General features: G+C 38.2%; 1 protein-coding gene and 1 long non-coding RNA gene across 2 annotated transcripts in view; one reads left to right on the top strand and one right to left on the bottom strand.

The window, feature by feature from the left end:
• Window positions 1–20,874, top strand: part of LOC145932522 (uncharacterized) — a 147,668-nt gene that overhangs the window by 50,945 nt on the left and 75,849 nt on the right. The window lies entirely within an intron of this gene.
• The window catches only part of LOC145932514 (tyrosine-protein kinase Dnt), a 79,039-nt gene continuing 62,377 nt past the window's right edge, over window positions 4,213–20,874 (bottom strand). Inside the window, exons 5-9 of the mRNA XM_083031503.1 lie at window positions 16,968–17,172; window positions 11,218–11,374; window positions 10,225–10,492; window positions 9,580–9,766; window positions 4,213–8,963 (exon numbers count right to left, since the gene is read on the bottom strand). Coding sequence (XP_082887629.1) covers window positions 8,715–8,963; window positions 9,580–9,766; window positions 10,225–10,492; window positions 11,218–11,374; window positions 16,968–17,172 — 1,066 coding nt within the window. The 3' untranslated portion in view covers window positions 4,213–8,714. The remainder of the gene's footprint in view (window positions 8,964–9,579; window positions 9,767–10,224; window positions 10,493–11,217; window positions 11,375–16,967; window positions 17,173–20,874) is intronic.

A 20,874-nucleotide genomic window follows, 5' to 3' on the forward strand; every position in this document is an offset into this window, starting at 1 on the left:
GCGTATTTTTGCCCCATGACGGCGATACATAGTATTGCTCGGAGCCTGAATATTAGGCAATCTAATGCGTCCAAGGCTAGCTGAGCCTTGAGCTGCCTTTCCAAGTGTTTCACTAACCCGACCGACCGCTTGCTCGATCGCGACTACTTGCCCGAGTCTCCTTACGATTAACTTTTTCAATCGCTCTAAATGTTCTTCCTTTATCACGCAGAAAGAACAACTTCTTCGGTCCATGCTGTTTCATAACTGCTTTCACTGTCAATAAACTTGTACCTGTCTTCTTGTCATCGAGGAGATAACTTCTAGATTTATAGATGCAATTTCTTTCTTTTACTTCATCTTGAAAAATAGTATCCATTTATTTCAAGCGTGTATTTTCTAATTTAATCATTTGCTCTTCAGGCACTAGAGTTGCATAATTATTTTTCTTCTAAAATAATTCTTTTTTAAATATCTTTTGCTATATTTAATAATTTAAAATATTTCACTCTCTTTCTCAATCGAAGAAAATATAATTTTTCTAGATATCGATGATTTTCTATTATAAATGCATTATATGCGATATTATATTATATACATATATATATATAAGCGTACTTTATAGCATTGTATTCTTATGCCGTACACATACTCTCACGATTCATTGATTTCAATTTTATCTTCAATGGCACCGTATCGATGCCGATAAACGCGTGTGTCTTTGGCCTGTTTGTTCGCGATTCGGATCGCCAGTTCTCCGTGCCGGGGGGAACCAGTTTTTCCGACTCGGATGAAAGACCGGTTGGATCGCACGACGGTTTATGTAGCTGTCCGAGGCCCGATTGTTTTACCTAGTCTAACTGGAAAGCATGGTAATTGCTATTTAAGATGAAGACAAGCGGTAAAAAGTTGCATCACAGCGATCGGCGCGTTATCCATGAAATGAATCCAAGCCGCTAAACGTACGATATTTTCCAACAAAAGCGCTCGTGATTTTCCGCCTATCCTCGCAAATGTTACAGTGCAGTAATATAACGTTAGTTTAGAACTAATTGTAAAGCTGCCGCTTTAGACTCCAAGCGTTAAAGGATCTCGTAAAATAATTTTATCATTGAAATATCTGATAATTTTTTTTAAGTTATATAATATACATAATAATCAATATTTGTGTACTAAAAAAATATTTAATCTCTTTTACATCTTGTAATACTTAAATAAACTGTACAAGTATTTTCAGATTAAATTTGATTGTAATTCGATTAAGTTATACTTTTATATTTTAAATTAAAAAAGAACTGTCTCCGAAACCTCCTTTTTCTATTAATGTGACAAAAGCTGATATCTTCTAATACCTCGAGAAAATCCTAATTTATAATGATTTGTTGTATTTAAGATATTTAATACATGAAACCGAGATGTTGCAAGAAACCCGAGAATCGATTTCTATTTGAGAGATACAAAAGACCGACTGTGTGAAAACATTTCCTTCGTTACGACAAAGTAATGTAATTAGTTTCTTGTCCGACTGCCATCTTTTCATCCCCACTAAATGTTTAACGTTTGTTTCCTACCAACCGGACGCGAGGACGAGTGTCCCGTGCTCGAATTATGTAACGCCGCACTTTCGTTGGCGTCTCTTATGTCAGTGCGATGTATAGCTATATATTACGTGTAGTGAAGCGTCGGTAATTTTTGTTTTTTTTCCTTTTTGTGTTTAAAATTAATTTTCTTCGTAACAATTGTGTCGCCCGCGATCGTCAGAGTGTAACAATCCGTTCTCGTTGATGGGAATAATGCGTTTGTCTCTGTTGTGTAACGCATAATTTTAATATATAATTCTACAATCTCTGTGAATTTATCTTGTCAGTCAATATGTATGAAAATTCTGTGTACAATTTCTAAAGAATATTTCTAAACCAAAAAAATTAATTTAAAATTACATACAAAAAAAATATTAAAAACACGCAAGTTTAAGTTGCGGATCGATACGATTATTGGCATTATTAAAAATTGATCTTGTTATATCAAATATATAATTTGTATAAAACTAAAATATAACCAACTCTACAACTTGCAGGTAATCTGACATTTTATATCTGATCGTGAGCATATAATTTTTGTTTTAGTTCACAAATTTTGACATTTAATTATTATTCCATAATAATTCAAAGACGTCAGTATTACGTTCAAACATTTTATATAAGCTTTGGATTAACAAACCGATTTGAGGGAATAATAGTTTCTATCACTTGCTAATTATTACGACATTACAAGTCAATATCTATTGTCAATATTTATTAAGACAGAGAGAAAGTTTTGTGATATCGTAATGCCACCAATGATCCATGATGGCGTAAGGAGAGTGGGGAACGTCGCTCGGCCTTTCACCCTACCGAATATTCGTAAAGCAATTTCGGGTGTAACATCCCATCTCCTAAAAATTTCGTCCGATCTACATTGTTGATTTTGAATAATCGCAGATTATTCCAAAAAAAACATGCTTTAATATTTTAATGCTATATTATAATTACACATGTAGTAATAATAGAAATAACATCTAATAATAAAAATAACAAGATGTTATTTCTATTATTAGATGTTATTTCTATTATTACTACATGTTAGAATTGAAACATGTTTGTTGTGCAACAAGTTTTTAACTTTTATTCTCTGTGTATTATATCATGTTTCTATTATTTCTTTATGAATCATTTTCTTGTGACAAAAACATCTATTTCGCAAAATGCAAAATCGAACGTAATTTGCATGTTACGCTATTGTTTGCGCGTTTTTTGTAATATCGCGACGTATTATTAAATTTAACGAGACCAAAGTGATTGTTATGTTTTCACGCGCGCGCGCGTTGAACAATTATAATTATATTCCTATTAGCATCGCGCTAATATACCGCCAACGTGCGACAAGAATTGCCGGTTGTCAAAGGTTTCGATCATGTGTAACTTGAATGTTACATTTGAAATATATATCGTGACGTTAATGCAACCGAACGGGTGTTTGTCTCTGTTTTGTCAGAGAGAAAGCACGGTGAATATATACTTCATATATACGCGTCATGCGTGGAACACTCCTACTCTCGAAAATTGTGTAACCGAGAAGGCCCTTTAAGTGTTTGCTCGCGATAAATAATGTTGAACAAATAACCGACGTGATAACCCAGAAATTCTGAACGAGCTTCCACCGACACGTCCCTACAAAGAAGTACGGTAGAAAATAATCATGTCAGTTTTTTTTTCATGGATTGTCATGGATTTACGTAAAGTCACACCATTTTATTTGTCCGCAAAACAAGAACGGATCGCGTATTGCATATATTTAAGAAGAATAGAATATTTTAACACTAAAGAGCACTAGCTGATATTTTGCTAAACAAGATTTTTTCTTTTTATTTTCTTTTCGCTATAAAACTCCTCTTGTAGTCAAACTAGAAGGTGCTCGTTAATGATATATATTTTTTTTAAACCAATGGGATTTTTTAAATAAAAATGCGGAATCGTAAGAAGATGAAAAATATAAGGGATTCAATATCAAAATTTATAAAGATTTAAATTCAAAACGGCGACGAATTATTTTCCCTCGATTTTTCGGCAGGAAAAATTTTAAGAGTCCATCTCTACTAACGTAAACCGGTTTGCCGTCGTGTGCGAGACGAGAATCCACGCGGATCGAGATCCCCGGCGATTTGTGAGCCGAGGCATAACCTCGCCACTCCGCGGGCTTTACGCTCTTCGTAACAATACCCCGACTTTCTCCGTCACTTTCATTTTCGTTGGTCGGCTGATCGGACCTCCCCGCTCTTCTCACTCTTTCTCTCTTTCTCGTCTGGATTAAGAAATAGTGCGTGCCCCGCTCCGACCGCGCTTACCGGGCCCTCCATCCGCCTGCGGTTAGCACCCGCGATTTTAGAAAGGGTCTCCTACCTCTCTTCTCTCTCGCACGTTGCCCCGTTCTATACTGGTACCCTTGCGTTATGTTGCACCTCGCGGAACGTAAAGCGCGACGCGCCCTTTTTCTATTTTTTTTTTTTTTATATTAAAATAATACTCTGAAAATATGGCATTTTAAACATTCAGCCTCACTAACTTTATTATACAGACTATATATGTAGAATAAAAAAAGTTTTAAAATAAATATATGTACATTAAAAGAGAGTAAAAATTTTTTAATTATTTTGTCACATAAAGATAGCCATATTTTCCTTGTACTATATTGATTATAAATTTTAAAAAATTATAATTATATAATTTTTTTATGTAATTGAGGTAAATTATAGTCAGTGACTGATGATATATTCTATTTTTTTTTTTTTTTTGTTTGGTCCGAATATTTTCGACTCCAGCTACCATCAGGGAGCGAAAAGAAACGAAAAGGGAAAACATGAAACATCATGGAGGGTCAATATTTTTTTAACACGTATATTTCACTTTCCGTTGAAAAATAATGCCGTAAATCGTCGTAGGAAATAATAGAATCTGCACAAATCAACTCTCGGCGCACCGCTGTTATTATTCGCTAGAGATATTTACAATGACTGGAACTGTCGTCCGAAGAGGGGTTCTTATTTATGAGGGCAAAGGGTTGGTTGATATTCGAAGCGGAAATGACCGGGGATTCGCCAACATCACCGGGATCTCCGTCCTTTTTTTAGGAGGAGAAGAGAAGGAAAAGTAATTGGGAGAGTAGAGTGAGATATACACAGTATACGTTCGCGCGCGGAAACCAGCAGCTTCCGATTATACAGCGATAGCGAAAAAGTGTGCAGTTACAGCCTACCCTGTTCCTCCATTCCAAAAACACTCACGAGATACGAAGATACATCATAGAATCCGACGATTTTTCGTTAAACGCACAACTTTAGAGCGTTGCAATAAATAGTAGCGAGCGAGATAATTATTAAATAGCGATATCGATATAATTATTTAATAGATTAGTGCACCTGGCAGTAATACGAGGAGAGAGTCATTCTCGTAACGTTTGCGCGATAAGTCGATAGAGACGGGGAGAAAGGGGGGAGGGGGGAAAAGGGACGAAAAAGGGACGAAAAAGGGAACGACGAGTAAAAGACGAGTGTGCGATAAAGTTTTGTGGCCGTGGTGACAGGAACGCATGCGACATTTAACACATCGAGTACATTTAAAAGTGCCCTTACATTTGCCTCGCGCCGCAAATGCGATCTTCGTTCGATTTGCACCTGTTGCTCGCATAAGAGATGCGACGAAAAAATCAAGTGTTGTTAAATGCAGATGATTGTCTTGGGAAAATGGTTAATCGTGCGTACATTGATGTCCATTATCTTTCCTCTTAATGAGAATTAAATTCGAAGAATGTAAACGATTGATAAGATTTAGGATACGTAGTTCATTTTTGAGTTTACTTATATAGAGAGAGAGAGAGAGAAAACGAAGATTTTTTAGATAAAATAACGAAAATACATATAATGCTAAAAGTAAAAATGTAATGATCAATAATCTACATCAATAGAGATTGATAATTTAACTTAGAGCATCGAATCGTATTTTCGCGTACGTGACAAATCTGTCATTAAAAGGAAATACAATGAATCTAGAATATATGTGCTCTGCAATATTTCTCTCTTGGCTGTAGTTTAATTTTATGTCATATCAATCGCGTATTTAATGCATCGATAAATGTGCTTTCTTGTCCCTCGTTTCGTTTGTATGTCCTACCAACTTTACTGTCACTTGCGCAATTGCGCTTACAACAGAAAAGGTATGCAATAATCGCAATTAAACTAATACGATTATGTACTTAATTCGCTTTGGTATGTCAACATTACTCTTATATCCTTATTCGCCTTAATGAATGTATAATATTTTAGGAAGTCTATTTTATAGAACATAATATTTAGAATATAACCACTCTAAAGTGTATATATATAATGTATAGGTATATATGTGTGAAAAAATAAAAAAATTATTAAAGTAAAGTTAAATTATTAATATAAATTCTTATTAATATAAATTCTTATTTTTTTATAACAGATGATGCCTGATAATTATATATTTCAAGCCATAAGTAGCTAGCCAGCAAGCTCTAACTTTATTTCCTTTAGTAATGTCTTTCTATGTATGATGGAAATGTCATGGCGAAACCTTTCACCGTGTTTGTGTTCCATCTGCGGTAATTTTATTTACAACAAACAATAAAATAACACGGCAAAATTTCAAATAGCGAGGAAATGTTAAACATCAATCTGTCATCGATGCAGCATGATTTCTTGGTCCATTTAGCGATACGATATAAGAATGTAAAAGTATGTTTTGCATACCAAACAACATTTAGAAATAATGCCAGTAAAATAAATACATTTAACTTTGATCTCAATATCTATTGTGAAAAGTTATTTGTATATTTGCACGTAAAAAAATAAAAATAATAAAATGCACAAAAATATTCTAGATGAATCTAGATATTTCCCTCAATAATTAAATCCTGCAGAGCATGTTAAAAACTCTTGTTACATATATATTTTTGCTTTTTTGATCCTATTATTATTGTTCGATTATTTAACACGTCGACAGAACTCTGAGTCAACAGAAAAAATCGCAAGTTAACATCGAGAAGTTCTAACGTCGAAATTTCGTACGCGTGACCATTTTCCCGAAACGTGACATCGGGCATCGTTCTTGCGAGATTTGTGCTCAATGTCGACGCGAGTCGACAACAGGAATTCGAAATAGTATTTTTCGTAGTGTACTAAGAGAGTATGCCTATTTACAAAGTACGTATATAGAAGAGTTCGACCGCCCATTTACGCAACCACAGCGTATTCATCTTTGAAGGTCATGACAACAATGGGATTGATCAGAGTTTTATCTTTGCTCTCACCATTTACGTTCCGGTCATGATTATTCGACGTTTCGCAATCATGATTGATAATGAATAATGATCGAGCGACGTGGTCGAGTCGCCTTTCGGTACGTTATGGCTTACGTTAGGTTCAAACGCCTCGAGGCATTTTCATAGCGTAAAACTTGCGCGGTTTGACAACGTACGGACTCTCGACGATGGTGGCGCAAACTCCTGTAAAGCGGAATGAATGAAATGCACCGACCTAATTAATCGATTTTGCGCGTTTACAGCCGTCTTATGCAACGAATGCGTATATGTATACACGTATGTGTGTGTATCGTGTAGCGTTATGTAATTTTATTAATACTTATTAATATTGTCATATTCTCTTTTTCAAGGAGTGCAAAAATTATATCCACCATCGCTAAATATTAGAATTTAGTATTTTTCATTAATTTCAATTTTGATATATTTTATCTTTTTTTTTTTTTTTAATATAAAACTCGATTTTTAATAAGAAACACGATTCTTCGTAGCAATTTGCTTCAAGAAAATTTATCGATACGTTTTACTTTCTTGTTTCGACATGTATAATTCATAATTAATATATAATTCATATTTCGTAAATATATTTATATATTATACGAATAAAAGCGTATACTTGCAATGCATTTCTCGCAACTACATTCTACAAATTTACTCTGTTCTGCCTGAATGCTATTTTGCGTTATTTCATTTTCGCATTCTTGAGCAATACGCTCAAAAAGAGCCAGCGAGCTTTCTCATTGGAATTGAATGCATGGCTTTCGCCATGAGAATTAAGTGATTCGTGGTATGTACGCGTTAAGACGGCCATGTATTTACAAACGCTAATGAATACGGTTTGAAGGAGCGACATTTTCATTCACACAGTCGCCTGAATCCCGCGTTACAACTGCATCAAAAGGATAAAGAATTGCGACGCCGCAGGCGTACCTTCTGTACGCGGAGAGACTGCACATTTTCATGATTAAAGCAAAAGACCGCGTCTGCAAACTGTAACGATCTTTGCAAGATACATTCGAATAAATTTAACCAAATGAAATAAGATTACCAGGGAGAATATTATTGTAGAAAGAATTTTCAATTTCTCTTGACAAGCTATTTTATGAACTGCCGTGTATGCATTGTGTGTATGTGGAGAGTTTTATATAATTCATATAACAGATATATTAATTATAAGATAAAATGGCGAGACAGAGGAGATATAAAATATGTACCTTAATTAAATGAAAAATATATTTAACGATCTCATATTCGCGCATTTAATCTGATTAAACTAGCAATAAAATTTGTTTTACGCGACCAAAATTTCTTCATCGTAAAAGAAAAAAAAATGTTTTAGTCATTATCATTTAATAATAACTCTTTCGAAACATAACGCGTTTTGCGTATGAATAATCCAAATAGGAGACACAAAGTACGCACATTCTAATTACTATGGACGGATATATCCGTGCCGATTGTATTAATCTTCTTTCGCGAGTTCTCTCGCCGATTAGATGCCGATAATATTCTATTTTGATTGCTGATCAGCTGATAAACAGAATTAATAATAGTATAAATACCTGTATATCAATATTCTTATCGTTAAGAGCAGTATGTCGCAAATGGGTAGTGACGTTCAATTCCTCGAATTTGATTCTATTCTCTCTTCAGACCTTCAATTTGATTACAAACTTAGTGGACATACTTTCGGCGTTACGGCTATTCGGATCGCTATAGCCATCACTTCACTTATCTGGCGACTCTCAATCGCACCGATGCGATTCAAACGAATTATTTAATCGGCCGTGTGTGCACAGTAGCGTAAATCTGAACCGATAGACTACACGCTGTCGATAAGTCATACGCGGACGAACGCTTTAGATGAATCCACCTAAAGCGTCGTGAAAGTCTTGCAGGTATGCAAGCAACTGAGGCATAGTCGGCCTATCTCTTGCTGAACCAAGCCAGCAAGCTTCCATACAGGCAAAAAGCTCATCAGGACAAGGTCGCGGTTGAGCCAGCCGATAACCGTCTCGAAGACATGCCATCATTTCGAATGGGTCGACTTCTAAGTACGGTTGTTGACTCAGTGTCGCAAGCTCCCATAGGAAAACTCCAAAGGACCACTTGAAAGAAAAGGAAATATATATTGCGTAATAAAATTAGAACCATTGAAACATACCGAAGAACTATTTGAAAAGAAAGGAAATAGTGCGTAATAAAATTAAATGCCTATAGCCTATAGGATAAATAGGATTAAATATATAGGATAAATATATAATTATACACCCTGCCGGATCCTGGGGGGTGGTTTAAGGTTAACTCCTCCCTTTAAATTAAAAGAAATAATTGTAATCCGATTTGCGAAAATATTTTCACTATCTTCCCCCTTCACTATCTACACCCTTCCCCCTATTATCGATTTCAGGATCCGCTAGTGATGATTATACATAACTAATTTTATAATTGTCTAAATAATAAAATAATAAAATCATCTTTTTAATTTTTCTGTTATTTAAATTTTAAAACAGAGTGAATTGATAATATACATATGTAAAATCGTAATAAATTCAATTCTCAACTTGGAATATATTTTGTTAAAGAATCTTATTATTTGTCAATTATATGAGCAGAAATATATATTTATATACTTATTTAATTAATTCGTGTCAATGTGTTGCGCACCGCGAAAAAGACAATAATACAGCGGTTCAATCTGGCATAAATTGGGATCGTACGTACCACGTCAGTTGCCGTGCTGTACTCATTGCGCTGGAGACTCTCCAAAGCCATCCAGCGTATAGGTCGGTTCTCGTTATCACCTAGACAATGGTAGTCCTGTGGGAAGAGATCTCGAGCCAGGGCAGCGTCAGCCAATCTCACGCGAAGGCTGCACGGTTCGATCAGACAATTTCTGGCAGCGATATCCCTGGAAACGAATTATCGATCCTAAGATGGAAACGATCGCGTTGACATGTCTCGACGATAACCGTGATAGACGAGCTCTGCACACCGTTAGGAATAATGAGCTTTCATAACGATTATGGCCGTAACAATAATCTCTATTTTATTATATATTTAGCAAGCTTAATTTTCAAATGTATTTTCTTTAACAATGCAATCATCTGTCATTTAATTTCGATAAATATAATTGTGTCTGAAAAATTTATGGTTCAAATATTAAAATTAAATTAAATACTAAATATTTTAAATGTTAGAAAAATTATCATAATTTTATTTCAAGTTTGAGAAAAGATCAGTCTCTTGAATTATTCTTGAATCGTATATATTAATAATGGCTCGTAATAACTTATGGCCAATAAATAATTTATCATTAATTATTAATAAATTTTAATAAAATGCTTAATGCAATGGATAATAATTTACCTATGTAATAATCCTCGGCCATGAAGAAATGCTCCAGCTCTAGCAACTTGTGCGCCAACGTGTACCAAATCTCTAGTCACTGGATGATGATTTCCATCGGTAAGATAGACCTTTAGGTTTAATTCACCAGATGTGCTTGTGTAAGCCAACAATGGGCACGAACTGTCCAGACAAGCAGCCGCCAAAGAGGCGATGTTTGAGTGTACTAATCCAGCCAGTTGCGAACCCTCCACCACCAAAAGAGACGCTTGGTAAGCGGATGCAACTTCTGAAATAAACATCATTATTCAGCTTCGATGATAGTGTAATTAGAATATCCGCGTGATAATCAAAATTATACGTTTGTTTCGTCGAACAATCTTTAAAAAATCATTTCAACGAATGTGTTAAATAATTATATTTATAATAAATAAAAAATAACAGTAAAACTTAGCATTCTGTTCAAATAATCTTATAATTTCAATAATCTTTCAATAGAATAAATTTATCTTCTTTACTTTGTCAAATTGTACGATCTTAAGGATTATTTCATAGAGGAATTATGAGGAATTATGAATTAAAAAATTATCGTAACTTAACGTATAAAAATTAAAGAAGAATTGAATCATGATTATTGGAGTTTTAAATATCAAGTCGACAAATATATTGATTTATCTAATAATAGAATACAAGTAACCAATAGCAGATACGATAACTTTCTAGTTTATCTTAAACAGATATTCAAGTATTCATCAGTCATCAAATAGTATTTCATGCAAAAGATAATTACAATTTAGATTATTTTAATAATAAGATAATTAACATTTCTCCAAAATTTTTCTATTTTTCCTATATTTATATTAAATCAATTTCTTAGTACTTAATAATTTCAATTTAAAAAATTGTAATTAAAGAATGCAACATATATGTTGCACACTATGCATAATGCACTATATTAACATAATTTTTTAAATATTTTTTTAATTAAAAAAATTTTCTTAATTAAGTTCTCACCTGTGACAGTTTTTATGATGACTTCCTGTTCTCGTCCAGCCAATTCCAAAGTTCCTTTGTATACACGACCGAAAGTACCCTCCTGCACGAGAGTACGACAATACAATGCCGATCTCGATATCGCGAGTGCCCTGGCCTTCTCACATGGATCGGTCGACTAAAAATCGATGATACATATTTTTTAGCTATATTAATATATCGAAATACCAACCACATTAATTATTTAGATAACTTTTAAATAATATATAAATTATCTCTTAAAATTTCCCATATGTGACAAGTTAGTCATTGTTGTGTGATTTTAAATTACGAAAAATGTAATGCAAACATTTAACAATTAAAAAATCAAATAATGACATAAGAAAGCTATTGAAAAGAGCATTGCAAAAACATGTATAGAACTGATCTAAAAAAAATTAAAAGATATCACTATATAATTAACATCAACTTCAAATCTTGTCCTTTATCTCTCGCGGGAAAATCGGTGGATTATGCAATTATTTATATGTTAGTAGTTGACAACTCACGCTCGCTGTCGCTTAAAATCTCAATCGCGCGCGCGGACGGGCGCGCCTGCATAATTCATAACCTCCGGAAAAAAAAAGAAAAGAAATCCCCATCGGGCGGGGATTCATTAAAAAGGCATTTGTCGCGTGTAAGGTGACGCCGACGAGACCTCGTCGCGCGGGGTCCTCCGGGGAAGAAGCCTCCCCCCGGGCGTCGTTATGGCATCGTGTCGCGCGGCCCTCTTTGTTCGCCAGACGGATTTCCATTGGTCCCCGACGTAAAACGCGAGAAAGCTACGCGACGCGCGCGCAGGAGGGGTGACTATTCATTAATTTCAATTTTCCGGAGTTTTGCCTTCGGCCCCTCCCGTTCCATTTGGACATACGCACACGCGCGCACGCCCACGCATAGACATCAGCAACGCGAGGGGGAGGGAGAGGAGGAGAGAGAAACTGGGGATGAAAATGGGAAAAAAAGGGGGAAGGAAACGCGACGGAAAACCAGTTCGAAACACGTCGATGCGACCGCGCCGCGAAATTACCGCACGATGTATTGGATTCGAGAAAAGGGTGGACGCGGGGACAGAGGCAACAGTTCGGATTCGAATGAAGGGGGGTGTTGTTGGTCGGTCCGTGGAGAACGGATCTCGGAAATTATTTACGAAATTCCCGGATAGCTCGGCGGGACGCTCGGTGCAAAATGCAAACACCGCGCGGCTAATTCCGCGGCTTATCGGGGTCTGTGATTATTGCGGAGGCGAATTGTGTCGGCGCGCGTTGGTGAACGTTGTTTTCGCGCGAACGACCGGCCAAGCGTCTCGAAATTCTCTGTGTCTCGTCGATCTCGTTTTTCCCTCTCGCGGTTATATTTTTTCGCGATACCCGCTCTCTCCGACGTATATAGTATATACGCGTCCGCTTGTATGTTTCTTCGTTTTTTTTTATTTCTCGATGAAAACGTGAAGAGCGAGGTGGAAATTGCCGAGTGGGGACCGTCTCGCGTGCGTTAAAGGTGAGAATGAAATTCGGTGTTGCGTAACGAAGCTATAAATATAAATTAGATTAGAATTAAGAATTTAAGTCCCGCTTGTGTGATATCCGATTACGATAAATTCATTAGTGTGATTAAAATTCCAAGGCTTAATACATAACTCGATATCATTTCTAATTAAATTTGATATTGGATGAGAGAGAGAGAGACATCGATCAGCTGACATTGATAGTTTTGAAGAAGGTATATATCAATGTACGGGCGAAAAATTTTCAATTAAATGTCTATTCTATTTCTATCATTCTAAAATTAACAAACAGAAAAATATCACAACTTATTCGATTTGTACTCGAATATTAGTTTATTTCGCAATATAAAATCACATTTACTTACTAATCAGCGCGAGCGCAGAATAGACTGTCTAAATATATTTAAAAAATATGTTTAGACAAATCATTGGACTTTTCGAACATCTCTAGTAATGAATATTACTTCACTATTTGCATTAGAAAATATCGATCAACCCAGCACGGTCGAGCGTTTTTGCTCATCCAGCGCGAGGGGGAGGGGGACGGCAATTTGATTTATTTACTGAAAGGCTTTCGTCAAACATCACGTTCGTTCGACCCGCTGAAGGCGCTCTAAAAGCTTCGTTTTCAGACTACCGCGTTCGACATGCCCAGAGCTTTTAATTCGACTCTCCCTCCCCGATGTAATAATACAATTTTCATTCGTCTCACCCGATTAAAAAGCAACGGCATGACGGGGCGGAAGTTCGCGACGGCGAGAATTAATTAAATCGAAGAATCGGCTTTTATATTATACGTAACTAATAATTAACGCCGCGTCAGCTCGAGATACATCTCGAAGTATAATTGCTAATTCGACGACGCTATTTTTAATTCCATTAACGCCCCTTAAATGTGATTTATATGGGATTTTTAATACGCTCGAAATTATTAATCGTTGTTGTATACCGAGATTCTCTCTCTCTGTCCCGACGTCGCCCCCGGGTGGAATTTACAAAATAAACTGCAGGACGTTCGTCTCTCTCCGAGATAAACCGCGCATTTCGCTCACCGTCGGCTCAGCTGTTGCGGAAACATCTCCGCAGAATGTTTTGAAAATGAATAAAATTCTTCCACTATAAAATTAATACGCGCAGAATTAAATATCTTCGTTTACCTTCTCGAAACATTTTCCATCGAATTTCTCTCGCGGGAAAATAATGACAATCTTCTACGATATATATAAGAAAAGCTCTCCTTATATAGGTTGACCTGCGCTAATAATACACGCGTTGGCAAATAACTAGTTCGCCATTACGTGGAATTGGTGCAAAGCGCCGAGGATCAGATAGGGGACATCGGCAAACACGCGATCGGTTATCTCGGGCGCGACGATGTGGTAAGATACGTCTAACTTTTACGAGGAAAAGAAACGGGTATTGTCAGGTCCGGACAGGCCATGCGGAAAATGGTCGGGTCGCCAGGCCATTTCCCTGCGTCCGACTCGCTCGCGCAGAAACCCACCGAAGGAGGAAGAGGATCCCACGAGGGAAAGAGAAAACAGGCGCGTGTGTGTTTGTCCTCTCGTGCCGAAGATCGTTTCCCCGATAGACAGCGCCAGGTAATGGCTTCCCCAGCAATGGGATCTCAAGCGTATCGTTTTACAGGGTTGGGGTAAGACGCTGTCGCTGGATTACGTCAGTCGGTTGGTCCGAGAGGGTTGGCTGACGGGCCGGGGAGGGTAAGTTTTCACGAAGGTTCACGGTTACATCAAGCCGTTGGTGTATATGTCGGTACGTGCACCGCTCGTACGTGACTATACATGATGTGTTTCTTTGCATGTGTGTGTATAAGTGTGTTTACACATACGTGGGTGTGTATTCACGGGGTCGGTTGCGTTCGAGACGAAGCGTCGCGTCGAAGAGGGTTGTAGAGAGGGAGGGGAAAGAGCGCGTATACGCGCGTATACCCGGTAAATTGATCCAAGATCAAAGCCGAAACAATCACAGGACCCACTTCCACAATCGCTCTCTCTCTCTCTCTCTCTCTCTCTCTCGCTTTCGGCTCCCTCAGCTCGACGCCGATCCTCGCCCTCCCTTTCGCATCTGAGGAGCGCAAACGCCGGCATCAGCGGCTGCCTAGAAGTGTGTATATGTACATACGTACACACACACACACACACACACACACACACACACACACACACACACACCCGCTGCTTGCCGACACACTCTTTCTCTCTCTCCTTCCCTCTTTCACCCTTTCTCGCACCACCACAAATGTGTGCAGGTGAATATATCCGCGTTTCTTTTCTCGGGGAAATGCAAAACGCTTGTTCCGCGAGAGGCGGCGCGATCCCATATTTATTCGACAATTTCGCGCGACCCTTTCGCTCCTCTCGTCTCTTTGATTGCGCACTTTTGCGAGAAAGATACTCCGGGGGAGGCAAACGCGACGAGTAATAGCAACGGGTAATAGCGCGTGCTTTAAAACGCGGTAGTTAAAACGACGCGGCGGCCCGTGACACACGCGGCGATTGCGTGCGCGGTGTCGGTGATTGAAATCGACCTTTATCGCTTTTTTGCGGCCGCTCGTAAATATCACCGTATATAGGTACGTATGTGTATGAACGACGAAAGCGTTAGTACACGCGCAAGGGTACTTATACGAATCGCTCTTTATCTTTTCGTAAAGATAGCCGTATAAATTATTCACGGGGAAATTAGCTAATTTCTTCAATAAATAAAATATTCACCCGATAGTGTCTCTTTCGCTTAAGAGACAAACGAATTTTTCTCTCTATTCTCTCTGTACGAAAATATTAAATATACATACTTTACACACGAAGAAAATAAGGAATATATGATTTTAAATATCACTTTTGAAGGGTATATTTAGAGCGGTATTTTGTGTGTGTAAAAGTATTGCATGAATATAATTTTCAGTAAGGCACATTTTTCATCTTGATATTTTGATACACGCATATGCCGATTAATTCAGAATTTACATTATTAATCAAAATTAAATGACTAACCCAAAGTTCATGAAATTCTGCGCGGAGAATAACTGTCTAACATAAAATATCTTTCATCATATTAGAGACTTTCATCTTTGCGGAGGAAAATTTTACGGCGTTTCTCGAAGAAATAATTCTAAGGAAGTGATCGATGCGCCAAACATCTCGTTTTGCCAAACGCGAACTCAAAGCTATGAAAGGGATCAAAGGCGCGGTCAGCAGCCGTGTCAAAGCTACGATAGAAGAGCGAGCAGAAGGAGAGCGAGAGAGATTCTGTTCGCGAAATGCAGGTATCGGTGGAACACGCTCGAGAAGACGGAAGTCAAAGCGAAAAAGGCACTACACGCGTACCTAGCTTTTCCCCTACGTCTCGTCTCGAGGAGAGGTGAGAGGCGGGGAGGGTTGGTTGTAGGTCGGCGGGTTTAGAATCGCTGAATAAAGTGCCGAAGGGCTGCAAAGGGTTGGGCGCCAAAGTTGTCCGTGGAAAGCGGCTCGCTCGGCCGCAAACTCGATAAAGTTGCGAGAGGCGCGGCACTCATTGTGTATATATACGGGACGAAACGAGAGACGGGACGGAACGGGACGGGATGGGACGGACGCGGGATGAGACAGGAGGAGGAGTCGTCTCGCACTGTTTCCGCTTCCGGTAGTCGGTGGCAGACGCGGAGTTTGCGATAGCGAAGTGGAAGGAGACCGACCGGGGAAAAATCGGATTTCCTGACGCGCATCACGAGTTTCGCGTCCATCGTCGAGAGTTTGTTTCACGGATTGTTTCGTCCGCGATTAGAAAAACCGCGAACACGCGCGAAAAGAAGCAACAAACGTTGTACGCGATTTGTTATTCCGCCTCAAAACAGCGGGGACTATTGATCGATGGCAGGAAAATTCGATCTTCTAAGATATCAACTACATAATTAAAATAAATCTGATGTAAATTAAATATAATATATGTATTAGATATAATTTTACATAAAATTAAAATATATATATAAATTATCTTACTTCAAGTCTCGAGAATTATATCAGTGCTTTGACATATTGATCCTAGACAGGTCAAGAAAATACACGTTTAAAGCTAAAAGCTCCTGAATTCAAGTCGAATTCAGGTCATAAAGTCACACAAAGTGACATTTAACATGAAATGTGAGTTAAACACTTCGTGCATTTAGCTTCAAGTAGACATACCCAGTTCCGCTTTAGCATGCTCGCGAATCGCTGTCATCGCATACCTGGCTCAGATGCGTCACATGGCTCGCCGCGTAGTAACTCGCCCTGGAACCGCACGGCCTCGCGTACAGCGGCTCGAGGTCGGCGATGGTGGCGTAACTTCCGGAATTCGCGCTTCCGGGCCGCGGGTCGACTCTAACCAAGACGGAACTTCTCGCCAGGCCGCCGGTGTCAGCCGCCGAGTAACTGCAGCAGGGCAGAGTTTTCCTGAAAGGACGAAAGGACCTCTGCAGCCGCGCGCGATTGTTATACTCGGGGGTTAATTATCGTTACAATTGCGCCGCGTCGTGAGAGCGAGAGCTCGAGTAAAATTATTTCCACGCAGCGAGACGATTCTGCTGAAACAAAATTTTATCACGCTACGCCGAATCTCTTCCGTAAATTCGGGAGTCCGCGGACTCGTTGCGAATGTCGTCGAGAGGATTTTGCTCGACCATTTTACGTGGTGCGCTTTAAAGCGCAGATTTTCAAAATTCACGAGAATATTAGTTATCTTTCTTATACATTATTAATTTCGAGCAGCTATACGACTTTAGAAATTCAAGGAAACTTCAACTACAATTGTGAATTATAAAAATAATTATGAATTGTATCAGAAATAATTAAAATATTTCTCATTTTTTTATAATCTTTGATATCAATTTTTTGCAAATTAATATTTGCATGGTTAATGAATGGACGATTGGAATTAAACATTTTTAAACACTTTAGTCTCCATTTATTAAGCCACGTTGAATCGCACATTTTCGCGATTAAAAAAAATATTTAATAAACTTCATTGTCAGAGAGAGTCAGAAAATATACACCTTAACTGCTAATTTTACGTCGCTTTAATTTCGCCTGGGGATCATCGCGTAATAAGCTCTTTTAGCGAGCTTTTCCCGCAGGACTGTTCGGACAGTAATATGTCGGAGTAAACGTAGTTCAAATTACAACATCGTTTACGAGATACGGTCGCTTTATAAAGTCCGGCAGATACACTTCTCCCGACAAAAGATGGAAGGGCATAAGTGGGAAGAACGGTGCATTATCATATTTCAAAAGCGTGCTTCATTCCGCACCCTGTGCATAACCTTCAACGAGAAATTATCTTCGACAAGAAGTTTCTCGGGTACTCTCTCTCTCTCTCTCTCTCTCTCTCTCTCTCTCTTTCTCTCTCTTTCTCTCTCTAGCCATCTCCAGAAGGATTTACATCCCGTCCCGGTCGAGCTCCCTAGGAGCTCGAAATGATCCTCTCTCTTTCGTACCGACGATCTCTCGCGATAAAAAAACGCGTCAATTCGATTCTAACTCGAGAAAAGCTATTCCTACCTCTTCGACTTAACCGATTTACTCTTAAATGCAATTTATCTCTATTCCACATCATTGGTCTAACTTTACATCTGTATTTAGTTTGCCTTGTCTCTCTTTTCCGTTTATAAAACATTTAGTGATTAAACACAATAGCTTCGATGCATGTGTGCATATGTAAATAAAACAAATCTTTTATTTAAATTAATAAAAATTAAATTTAAATTTAAATATTCCATTTTATTAATAATCAGAATAATATCGTATTTTCTCAAATTTTCTCAAAATTTACATCAATTGTTACTTAAAAATAGATCAAAATGGAAATTATTCCTGCTCCATCTTAGAATTTCGAAATTAATATTAAATTCTCGCGAGACAAATATTTTCAGAGCAGAGGATGTTCTATTGAAACAAAGACGTCGTTTTCAAACAGACAAATCTGGAAGGAGAGAGAAGAAGAAACGAAACGAAATGACGACTGGAAAATAGCGGCGAGAAATAGAGGAGAGGATATTTTTAGCGATTTATTGGCCATTTCGTGCATGTAAATCTGCCGCCGAACGTATATTCGTTAAAAAGACGAGCGATAAAAAAACGCGTACAGAGCCATCGATTTCAAATATTTCCCAGTTCGCTCATTCGTGTCCGTTTATTTTTACCCGACCCTTACCGAAACGTTTCGCAGCCAGATCGACTTCCGGCGAATCTGTCTACGCCCCGTGAAAGCGGAAGAACGGAAACGTTAAAGCGTCGTACGGAAAGTAATATCATTTTCGTAACTCGCACGAGCAGCGTATTTGCGCTGAAATTTTCATAGATCGAAAATTTATGGCGAAACCGAAGACGTGTCTGCCGTAATATTTATCGGCTCGAACATAAGATCCGTAAACTAATCCCTTTAATACAATTTAATATTCTGTAAGTATAAGAACGTCCGGGGGGCGTACAAAATAGTTCTTAAATTCCATAGCTTTCTTTCAAAAGAAAGGATAACAAAATCGTTCAAACTTTGCAGCAAATTACGAATATATTTTATCGTAAGAATGTGAGTCTTTTTATAATATCTTTAAAAAAATGTTCTTTGCAAGTTTTCTGAATAACCGGATGATATTTGAGATCAAATATAAAAATTACGAATTAACGAATAGATCTTTATATGTATACGTGAGTCTTACTCTTATTAAAGGAAAAGCCAATAAGTATATGTATGCATCCACAGTCACGGAAAAATCCCAATCAAACCAATATCGAAATGCAAAAATAAACATCACACAGACAGGAGGAGGGGGAGCAAAAGTTGGAAGACTCTGCAACGAAATCCCGACGCGAGTTTCGTGAGTGGCGTAACTACTCCCGAGAAAACTTTTCGCTGCTTGCCGAATCTCGAAGGCGCCTTTTGTACGTCGAGTTCGATGCGGCAAGAAGGGCTTACGAGGGACGAGGGTGGCCGTGTTCGTTCGAGCGAACGGATGTAAAATCTGCAGTTTTACCCGCCGGCGGGGATGTACGTTAAAGAGAAAGGAAGAGAAACAGAGAGAGAGAGAGAGAAAGTGCGAGGGAGTGAGGGGAGAAAGACAGACCGAGGGAAGCAAAGATCCTCGTTCCTTCGCGTGTTATCAGGGTGGAGAGACTCAAAAGAGCTAATATATCCCGGGAGAGACAATTGGCCCGCGTCTGAGGAAAAACGCAAAGGCGCGTATAAAGTAAGGGCGCGTCCCTTCTCTTCGGTTCCCGCCACTATAAAGGCCACTTTGCCATGCGATAAATATTTGATGTCCTCCCCGATCCACGAGATCATTGTTACGGATGATCGTACTCGATCGCATTCGCATCACGCGTCGTCCAATCGTGCGTTGTTTGTTCGAGCATGAACATCTGTTGCTTTCTTTTTCGAATGCTCCGGTCAGTGCCGCGGTGAGATATTGATTTCAATTCCGCGACAGATTGGCGTGTAATATTTCAATCTCGTGTAATATAACGCTGGGATTTAACGTAATATATCTTCCTATGCACTGCGTATTTTTTTTTTTTTTTTCATCGTTTGTTCGCGCAGATCGATAGAGAAACAGCGAGAAACAGATCTTACGCTTCGTAAGAAAAAATAATTATAATTATTTTATGTTATGTTTATCTCTGTAAAGGTAAAATTCAAAATTTTAAGTACGAAATATATATATTTGGGTGACACGAAATTTTCCATCAAAATTTCTTTGAAAGAACGAATCCGCTGTTTATCGTTTAACAGTTTCTGGGAAACACACACAAAATTCGTTAGGAAAAATTCGCAACGGGAGACATCAAAGGAGCTAATAAATATCCGGGTAAAAGACAATTCGCCCTCTTTGAAACAAATAATAGAGGAACAGAAGGAGGTGGCAGCAAAGTGAAGCGAGAGTGGCTTTGCTTCTACCAACTCTCCCCGACAGAGTATGGTTCCTATCTCATTTCAAGTCTGTCGATTATGCCCCCAAGTAGAGGCACGTGAAACGGAACATTCGATGCGTTAAAGTATAAAATAATTACAGTGAAAATAACGATCGAACTTTAAAAGCAACGGGTAGAAGTTTTCGCATAATATTCATCGTTAATGAGGAGACGGGTGCTAGAACACGATCT

Source organism: Prenolepis imparis, unplaced genomic scaffold, assembly GCF_030444845.1.
Source record: "Prenolepis imparis isolate NDT839.2.m4 unplaced genomic scaffold, iyPreImpa1.0 SCAF_2, whole genome shotgun sequence".
NCBI classification, from domain to species: Eukaryota; Metazoa; Arthropoda; class Insecta; order Hymenoptera; family Formicidae; genus Prenolepis; species Prenolepis imparis.